This window comes from Aphis gossypii, chromosome 3 (assembly GCF_020184175.1).
Source record: "Aphis gossypii isolate Hap1 chromosome 3, ASM2018417v2, whole genome shotgun sequence".
Lineage (NCBI taxonomy): Eukaryota > Metazoa > Arthropoda > Insecta > Hemiptera > Aphididae > Aphis > Aphis gossypii.
Window position 1 is genome coordinate 2,590,716 of NC_065532.1, and position 10,744 is coordinate 2,601,459.

At 27.0% G+C, this 10,744-nt stretch overlaps 1 protein-coding gene across 7 annotated transcripts in view; it reads left to right on the forward strand.

Moving 5' to 3' along the window:
- The window catches only part of LOC114121219 (band 3 anion transport protein-like), a 68,904-nt gene extending 58,422 nt beyond the window's left edge, over positions 1–10,482 (forward strand). For 6 of the 7 annotated variants that reach the window (XM_050203024.1, XM_050203023.1, XM_027983450.2 and 3 more), the window contains 18 exons: positions 1,005–1,107; positions 1,704–1,819; positions 2,989–3,143; positions 3,293–3,470; positions 3,545–3,753; positions 4,050–4,100; positions 4,571–5,011; positions 5,147–5,336; positions 5,452–5,676; positions 5,780–5,928; positions 6,027–6,221; positions 6,319–6,434; positions 6,760–6,910; positions 7,218–7,474; positions 7,561–7,775; positions 8,209–8,417; positions 8,745–8,918; positions 9,001–10,482. In XM_050203024.1, the coding sequence (XP_050058981.1) occupies positions 1,005–1,107; positions 1,704–1,819; positions 2,989–3,143; positions 3,293–3,470; positions 3,545–3,753; positions 4,050–4,100; positions 4,571–5,011; positions 5,147–5,336; positions 5,452–5,676; positions 5,780–5,928; positions 6,027–6,221; positions 6,319–6,434; positions 6,760–6,910; positions 7,218–7,474; positions 7,561–7,775; positions 8,209–8,417; positions 8,745–8,918; positions 9,001–9,081 (3,215 nt within the window). In that variant the 3' untranslated portion in view covers positions 9,082–10,482. The remainder of the gene's footprint in view (positions 1–1,004; positions 1,108–1,703; positions 1,820–2,988; positions 3,144–3,292; positions 3,471–3,544; positions 3,754–4,049; positions 4,101–4,570; positions 5,012–5,146; positions 5,337–5,451; positions 5,677–5,779; positions 5,929–6,026; positions 6,222–6,318; positions 6,435–6,759; positions 6,911–7,217; positions 7,475–7,560; positions 7,776–8,208; positions 8,418–8,744; positions 8,919–9,000) is intronic. The other variant, XM_050203025.1, reaches the window with a different exon arrangement.
- Positions 10,483–10,744: the final 262 nt, after the last annotated feature.

Below are 10,744 nucleotides of genomic sequence, written 5' to 3' on the forward strand. Positions count from 1 at the left end.
ATTATTAATACTAGGTGATTTTCCATAATTTTTTAATTGTATTTCGTTCAGATTTTATATTGTTCAAAATAGTGACTATAATTAAAAAATTAACATTTTCACGAGATACACTACATAAAAAATAAATACACACATATAATCTAGCTCGTCAAAATGTATACTTAATATGTATCTCAAAAATACTGTTGACGATTTTATATCAGATTCAGTGTCATTTGTTGGTAGTTAGCGATGACACACCGATACATTTCGTGTTAAATATATTGTTGGGTAGTCTGAAAATGGATGTATTGATGAGATTGTCACCCTTTGACTGCAATGTATTTTATTTTTCAGAATATCGACGATGTCGTGTATCAAATTAGGATTTTATTTGTATACCTACTTATAAAAAGTCGGTTCTCGTACGATGAAGTGATTTGTATTTATATATTTTTGACAATATATAGTATATTATACATTTTCCTTGTGAGATAATTGTTTATCATGCTGATATCAATATTATATTTATTTTGCTTTAAACAAAACTGTACTTTAACACCATTAGAATTTATGTACATTTGACTTGAATATTTCACCTTCATTTTGTGTTTTCACTTGTTCACACTTAATTCTTGTATAATATATGTATATAGAGTATAATAGAAATAATTGGCAGATGCAATTAATTTATTAGTTATTGCCTTAACTACTACTTCTTTTATTAAAATTTTTTTTTTATTTATGACTTCCAATATTTAAATAAATACAGCTTTATGATGATTACTATTTATATGAATAATAATAATAATAAATAAAATAGTCAATTATATTTTGTATATTTTTTTAAAACGTAATGTTAATTAGAAAATTAATTATAACATAATTAGTTGATTGAATTTATCAGCTACTTAAGTATTACCCTGTAAATTATAAAATATAATTTATAAAAAGTACCTATTACATAAGTTTTTTTTAATAAATGTAATAAAAAAAAATTATAAGTTTTTCATTTTAAATTATAGATGAGCAAAATGAAGAAGCAGCTTACAACCTACACAGAGAACTTGATAAAACTGCTCAAGACCGACCACATCAAGAAATCAAAAAACCTAAACGTAAACACAGGTATACCTACACAATTTATATTATTTATTATATTTTTATTAAAATGTTAACAGTAATAGTAGTACGAATATTATAGTTTAATTATATTTATACACCACACAATTTAATATTTGACTCCATATGTATTTGAAATAATTTAATTAAAGTTATTAGTTTTAGAAACCTGATACGCTGAACTACGTATAATCAAATTATTTCTTTTTATTGTTACATACTTATAAAATTTTTAAATATTTTTTAGTTTTTCCTTACAGTTGAATGATTAATAACTATTAACCAATAAAAATCTAGTTAGCTGTGTTTAGTTTATTGTATGTATTATTTCATACTAAAATATAATTATATATCATTCATTTTATGGCAAAATTATAGAAATCAAATCAAATTTTTCATGTTCTCATCGTTTTATCTTGCTATTGACAATTCCTAAAATAAAAAATCGTTTAGTTCATATCCATAATGTATAATATTGTTTACTTACAATAAGTATTTATTAAAATTACCATAAAGATAAGGATAAAATTTTGTTTTTTGTTTGATATACGCATAATTTTCTTCAATTGTGCATAATATGCCCCGTTATTCTTTCTATGTAGACATCATCATCGTCATCATAGCCGACATAAGAATAATGAACGAGAAATTTTTATACCTAAGGATGATCTACAAATCGATGAAAACTTAGATGAGTTCATTCAAGACGATTTAACAAGTAAGATAATTTTAAAAATATTTTAACTTAATCGTTGAAATATTTTGTTTAAAAAAAAATAACGAATCATCGTATGTTAATAATCAACATTTTAACTCAAATAGAAATAATAAACTTTTGAAAACCTTTCAATATATTATTATAATAAAAATAGGTGTATAATAAAAGTTCCAATTTATTCTCAGGAATTTATGTAGATTTTTAATATTTTGTTGTAAGAACCTACTATCAATTAAATATTTGATTATAAACATCTTGGTTTCTGATTTTCAATTATTATCTAATAATACATATTACATTTACAAATTGCTATTATTTATGAAAAGGTATAAAAAAACGAATTTTATTTTTTATTGTTTTATTAAAAAATAAGAATTAATAATATACCTTACAATTTTCAAAAATTCTTTGAAAATAACACTGAATGTTTTTTATGTTATTGGTATTTTTTATTTATTCCATGTTTAATTTCACTGTTTGATGTATTTTATTTGGCATAGTTTATGAGTTATAAACTAGTATAAAATAATATTGACGATCAGAATCCTAGACAAATTACTCGAAGACAAACGTAAAACAGATTCATCTATATAGTATATGGTATAATATGGTTCAGTAAAGAAAAACACATACTTAATATTTTAGACATTAACATTTTTATAATAAACATACACTATTTATAGCTGTTTAGCATTCGTTCGAAACATCGATTAAGTACCTTTTTAATTGTTAATTAAACACTATGTTATCTTTTCGATGATTTTATTTTCATAAACTACCGGATACTTAATAGTTAATAGACAATAATATAGTACCAAGCTGTTATTTAAAACGCCACTCCCTTTTATCGTATTAATGATTGAATTAATACATTTAAAATTACATAAGTAATTATAGTTAGTTTATTATTTAGTGACTATATTTATATTAGCCATAAATGTTTGATAACTTAGATTAATCTATAATTTATTTATTTATTTCATATACTTAAATAATATTGATGACATAACAATGACATTCGTGACGTTAATTAATATAATAGTGATTATTTTATTATGTTAGATAACAGATGTATTAATTAGAATATCAATTTTTTTTTTTGTTTTTGTTATACTATAAAATTTAATAGAATTATTTATAATAGAAATTATTTTAATCTTTATTTATAGGTCATAGATATGACTGCAATAAAGAGAAACGGAGATTCAGTAGCAAAAATAAAAGTTCCTTTTTGGTTCCGTATTCTGGAGGTATAGATGGAACTTTAATCGCAGGCTTGCCAATAAATGTGATTAAAAAATACGTAGACCACAGTCCTCATGCGGTACGTTATTATTATTACTATTATTACGATTATAATATTCAAGTACTTTGCTCGTTGAGACACCTTTTGAGATAAAATATGTGTTGTTTTTATTTATGCGTCGCGCTGTTCACGCGTATATATTCTCAATGATTGACTTATTTGTACAGGTTTTTGTTCAACTTGACGAATTAAAAGGTACCGGAGAAGAACGAGAATGGAAAGAAACTGCTCGATGGATAAAGTACGAGGAAGATGTACAAGAAGGGACGGATAGATGGGGACGTCCGCACGTGGCCTCCTTGAGTTTCCACTCATTGTTGAATGTAAGAAGGTCTTTGGAGTCTGGTGAGTTTTTGAAAACGTTCATTTTACCCTCCGAGAACTGTTATGTGCTGAAAATAATCACAATTTTCTTAAAGGCGTAATTTTACTGGACTTGGAAGAAAAAGACCTACCTGGTGTAATATATCGGGTGGTCGAACAAATGGCCATCGAGGAACTCATCAACCAAGAAGATAAAGCTGCGGTTATGAGATTATTGTTACTCCGACATAAACATGTTCAACAAGACAGCGACAAATTTAGTAGGTTTATTAGACGAAATACAGCCAGCTACACGAGTCTTACGGTAATTTGTTTTATTGATTCATCTCATTTCAAAATGGCTTCAGAATATCATTTATTATTTTGATAATTTTTTTATCTTTAAGGTTTTCTTTCTAATTTTTAAAAAAAAAAAATTCTTCAATAATATTTTTGAAACAGAATGTTCGCTATATGTTTTTAATGAACATATGTATACATACATTTTTTAAATATTATATCGTAAATATTTAAACATCTATTTTGAAAGCCACGGTTATTATTTATAAGATTTAATAATAGGTATGTTATAATTTTGTTTAAATATTGTTTTTCTGACAGCAATTTGAGGCAGAATTTTTGGCTAAGCGGTCGGCATCACTTACACACAATGTAAACTAAGTTTCTTCGTTGAATATAAAGATATTTTATTATAATAATAATAACGTGCATCATTCTTTTAAATCATTAACAACATTTAGGCATTTTTATTGTTTGTTTCATAGTAGAATTTAATATTTAGTTAAAATTCTTTGATTTACAAGTGTCTACATGCTACAACTATACCTGAATCGCTTTTTTTTTTTTTTTTAACTTTTTAGGACGAGGCAATAGGCCATTGATTCATAACATATTCATGATATGCTTTTTACCATTAATATATACTATACATTAATAAATTAGTACAAAATGTGATGCTTTAATTATGTAGTTTACTCATCATTTTTTAGATTTCAAAATATTCAAAACAAATAATACCTTGTAGCTAATAAAGCCTATAGTTCATAATTTAATTATATTCTATACGTGGTTATACTTACTATAATAAAGATACAATAATATTGACTGATTTTAATATTTAGAACCTGAATGACGACGGAAAGTCAAGGATGAAAAGTACTTTATCAAGTCATGAAATGCATTCAAGCCCTAAATTTGGAGTCACCAATAACAATAACAATCGTTCTTTCCTAGACTTGGACAAAAATCATATTAATATTGATATGAAAGAAGAGACTTATAGCTCATCAACCGAAGATATGGCGAAGAGAGCTCAAAAAGAAAGCATTCTTAAGCGAATACCAGTTGGTGCTGAAGCCACTACGGTGTTAGTTGGTTCTGTAGATTTTTTAAAAAAAAGAACCGCAGCTTTTGTACGTTTAGCTGAGGGTATTGTGATACCCTCGTTGACCGAAGTTACAATACCAGTACGATTTATGTTTATACTTTTGGGTCCTCCCGATCCAAAGGATATCGATTATCATGAAGTTGGAAGATCAATGTCAACTTTAATGTCAAATTCTGTAAGTGATATTCTCTAATTATTATAACCATTCATAAAAAAAAATTAAATTGCGTGCCTAACAATATGCATTAACTTGAAAAGTGTTAAAATTTAATGTTTAACGAACAAATTAATAATTGTATTATAATTGTAGGAATTTCACTGCAAAGCGTACAAAGCAACGGAACGTAAAGAACTTATTAGTTTACTAAATGAGTTTCTTGACAGCAGTATTGTACTGCCGCCATGCGACTGGGAAAGAGAAGAATTACTATCCCTACGAGAGCTCAAAGAAAAAAGCGAACAGATTAAAAGGCGAAAAACACGCGCAGCCTCACAAAAAGGTATAATATTGTTGGTGAATAGTTGTTTAGCCATTATTGATATTGACCATTGTAGAATAATTTATTAAAAATAGATAAACAAATAAAATAATATACATTTTTGGTCTATTTTTAGTGACAACCTTAACGTCAACTTCAAGTGAAAAGAGCGACGATAACAAAGACGACCCTTTGAGACGTACAAAAAAACCTTGGGGAGGTTTAGTGAAAGACATTAAACGCCGATTGCCTTACTACAAATCTGACTTCATTCAAGGGTTAAATTTGCAGTGTATAGCGTCTGCGATATTCATATACTTTGCTGCTCTATCGGCAGCAATCACTTTTGGTGGTCTAATGGGTTAGTAAAATTTTTAAAAAGTTGTGGCTTAACAAACTGATATTGCCTAGTGCCTACAAACTGCCTAATAAATGAAATATTTTTGTCATATGTAACTTTTCAGCGGACAAAACGAAAAACTTTATTGGAATATCAGAAACGCTAATCGCCACGTCTGTCTCTGGCGTCATCTTCTCACTGTTTTCCGGACAGCCATTATTAATAGTCGGAACTACTGGACCGTTATTGCTCTTTGACGAAGCACTGTTCACTGTGAGTTTGTACCAATAGCTTTTAGAGAATTTTTGAATTTCTTTTCCGTGTTCTAATCACTCTAAAACGATCGTGCCTAATTATTGTGTATTTTGTAGTTTTGTCGCAGCAACGACATAGAATTTTTGCCAATGAGGGTTTACATTGGTATATGGTTGGTAATAATCGCTCTGCTTGTTAGTTGCGTTGAAGGCAGTGTTCTGGTCAAAGTATTTACAAGGTTTACCGAAGAAATTTTCGCGTCTCTCATATCGTTAATTTATATATGGGAAAGTTTATCAAAATGCTTTAATGTAAGTATATTATTATGATGGTAATTCTTTAATGCTTTACACTTCAATAAAATCATTGAATGTGTTTGCAATGGTAAAACATTTATTCATTTTTAAGGTATTTACCACACACCCACTGTTACCGTTGAAAGATTATTGTGAAGAAGACGCTTTAACACGCATTGAAAACTCTATTTCTTTCTCAAATTCTACTTCCTATAATTCTTCATTTAAGTATGTAACTTAATTCATATGCATCTATTTGTTATGATTTAAATTTTTAAATATTTATTGCTCTATATTACACTTTTGTTATTACAAAAAATTACAAATTTTTGGATCGTTATTACTATTAATAGCCTATCGTTATATGCAAAATAAAATAAATAGATATGTTTGTTAATTCATTTTAAATGAAAATATAATGTTAATAATGTGCTGTAAAATATGAAATGTTTATATATTTTAAAAACTATATTATTATAATTATTTTTATTAATTGTTTAAATTGTTAATAAGATCTTTATCAAAAATATAATTGAACCTATATGTATTTTAGTGATACGGAATTGTTTAGACCCATAGATCACCAACCTTTGATCACAAAGCAGCCGAATACTGCGCTACTATGTACTATCCTGGCATTGGGAACATTTTTTGTTGCATATTACCTTCGGCATTTCAGAAATAGCAAATTTCTTGGAAGGAATGTAAGTGAATTGTATTTTTAATATTTTTATTAATTGCTCGTCTAGGCTATAATGTTGGTGCACTCCGTTCTATTTTACAATATTTTGTTTTATTAAATATTTTTTTCATCTTATATGGATCATATGGATCACATGGATCGAATCATTTTGTATACATAGAATTTAACTTGATAATTATTAATGATTATCAAACTAATTTAAGGGCATTTCAGGATGGGTAACATTAAGGTCCCTATGTATTTCCCTCAGGCTCGGGAATTGGCATCTTCTATATTAATTATTTATTTAAGTGCATTAATAATTTCAGATCCGCAGAGCGTTAGGTGATTTTGGTGTGCCCATAGCTATTATATCAATGGTAGCCGCCGACTATTTCAATCCAACTACTTATACCGAAAAACTCAAAGTTCCCGAGGGTTTGACGCCATCGGACCCTGCAGCACGCGGGTGGTTCATATCACCCAGTGGTCTTAAGAATCCTATCGAACCCTGGGTGCCCTTCGTTGCCATTGTACCGGCAATACTCGTTTACATTCTCATGTTCATGGAAACTCACATCAGCGAGTATGTACCCACTACCCATTCTAACTTAGATACAATGTCTAAATATAATTCTAATAAATATAACTGGCCGATCAATCGGTTCACAGATTGATTATCGCTAAAAAAGAACGCAAACTTCAAAAAGGCAGTGGCTTTCATTTAGATATCGTACTAGTAAATTTTATCAATCTGATGTGCGGTGTGATTGGAGCCCCCTGGATGAGTGCTGCGACTGTCAGATCCGTTGCTCACGTATCATCACTAACAGTGATGAGCCGAACTCACGCTCCAGGTCAAAAGCCTCATATCATCGAAGTAAAAGGTTCGTGAAAAAATTGTGTTGCAAATGAATGTAACTTAGAATATTTTTGCAATCTGTTTTCCGTGTATATATATGCCCATGCGACAAGTAAAGTAACGATATAATTCATAAAGTTTGAATACAAAAACCTCACACAGCCACACAGGTTTGCTTTATTAAAATATCGTTCTTTATTTGTTAATAACCAATATAAGTTATAATATAATTTTAATATTATACCTACGTACAACATTAAAAACATATTTTTGAGTTGGAAGTTATTTTTTTCAAACTGATGCAAATTATAAAATATTATGTATGAGTTTTTTCTCAAAATAGCGAACATTTAAATGCTATAACATTGTCATTTATAAGCAATTTTAATATTGTTATAACTCACAGCTTTTATTTATTAAAATGTAGTATGTCATATTTTTTTTCTTATTATTTTTAGAGCAAAGAGTCAGTTCTCTATTAGTGTCTATAATGGTTGGTTGTTCAGTGGTCATGTCTCCTTTACTGCGATTGATACCGATGGCTGTACTTTTTGGGGTATTTCTTTATATGGGAATATCGTCTATCGATGGTATACAGTTTTTTGAACGTCTCAAACTGGTTTTCATGCCAGTGAAACATCATTCAGAAGCGCCGTACGTTCGCCATGTAAGTGTATTAATATAGTTATATAGGTACCTATAACATTTTAACCAAAACCCTATTACCATCAAAATACAAATCCTTGATTAGATATTAATTTTTGACTAAATAATATGATTTTAAAACTGTTATTTGTTAACATATCAAAAACACGTTCATAGAAATTATGTAAATAAATTATACTTCATAAACACCTTATAAATTAAACGTATGTATAGGTAAAAAATTCTAGTTCATACGTGGGTAATAATGGTAATATATTATTTTTACTTTAGTCTCAAACCTTATTTTAATTAATTATTAATCAATTTTATATCAAATTTCGCTTTTCAGGTACAAACATACAAAATGCACTTATTCACTGGAATTCAACTGGTATGTTTGTGTGTTCTATGGAGCGTTAAGTCGTCATCATTTTCTTTATTGTTTCCGTTTTTCTTGATCATGATGATTCCTGTGCGGTCTCAACTATGTAATAAACTTTTCACAGCGAAAGAATTGCGAGCTGTAAGTGTCCATGGATTGATTATTAAATTTTATCTTACAAAATATACTATAATACTATATTATTGTTTTTCTTCAACTATAGTTAGACAGTAATGAGCCAACAAACATGACTAATGATGAAGATGAACCCGACTTTTATGCTGAATCTCGACTTCCGGGATAATTTTATTTTGTTGAGTGTTGTAATACAATTTTCTCCCTTTTTTTTAATTCAGTGTTTTGTTTATTTAAATTTAGAGGAAATTAATTTACATTTGACTGCATACCTAATATGGTTTAGAATAATAGCGTATATTTGACTTTATACTTACAACTGAAACTGACATAAATTGAATAACGATTTTATATTTCCGTGATCTTTTATAACATTTTGCGATTTATCCATCGATCATTTACTATTATTGAATTATCTATATAATATGATACACAAGTATACACTAAATCATTTATGAATATTTTAAAAACTGCTTAAAAATAATTTAATCAATTCTATCGATCTTATTAGGATATATTTTATTATATAATATAGGATATATTAATTTATCATGGTAATAATTAATTTTTATTTTTTATAAAAATAATTTGTATCTAACATAAATTATTACTCTTATTGGTCCATAGTAAAATCTTAAAAATCAGTTGTTAAGTGCTTTAAGTCTTCTCCATCTATTGCTTAAGTCAATAGATTTGCTCATTTTGTTGCCAAAAGTTTATTTCCTATACATTCCAGCTAACAATAAGCAATGTTATCTTTGTTATGTGTATTGATAACATTGTTAATCACTAAATAAATGTTTTGTCACTGCTAATATATTTTATTCACTTATTATTTTATGACGTTTAACATATGGATCTGAAATATTGTACAATAATACTATTGCTGAGTCCTACTATTTTTGTATTTATGGTGCAATATTATTAAGCTTTAATTGAGTTTATGTAGTTTAAATAAAGTTTTTGAGTATTAATAATGGTAATAGACAATGTATTCTTTTAAATGTGTTATAATCGTTGAATTGTATTATTATTAAATTATGTTATTGTATTTAAATTATTTTATGCATATTTGTATGCAAATACCTACTTATGTATTAAGTTTCAAGAATTTTCAGTATTTTTATTTTCATTATAATACTTTTAGACTAAAATAAAACGTTTGCAGGTTAGTAAAATATGTATGGTATCTAAATGTTGTTTATATTTAATTGGATTGTTGAAGATTTTTTTCAATATATATTTGTTATTAAAATTATAGTTTTATAATTTAAAATATGAATGGATATAATTATTGTATGTTACTTATTGGCGATTGTATCACAAATACCTTATTTTTCTTGTAATTAAATCTTATTGAAAATTTATGTTTGAAATCAATAAAAATGTATGAATTGTTAACTTTATTATTGTAAATAAATAATAGATGGTAACCCACATATCTAAACTATTTAAATTAATATATACCATTTATTAAATTTACATGTATTGTGAGTTCTAACTCTGCTATTGCTGGCAACTTGTTAAATTTGTTTAGTTTTATATCTAATATATTATTATTATTTTCCATAATATATGGTTAACTGATATTTTCTTTAAGTATAATGTATAATATAATATTATTTATTTTTGTATGATTAATGTTTAGATTTGTCAAAAGTCAAAATCTTAAAATATTAAAATTGGTATCTAATTTGTACCTAATTAAAGATTTCTATACCCACTTAGGTATAATATTATTATTAATGAATAAATGAATATTTGAATGGCCATAAATTACAATTTTTGTAGGTACAAATTTGTATAGAATTTCTTAATACAATGGATACATC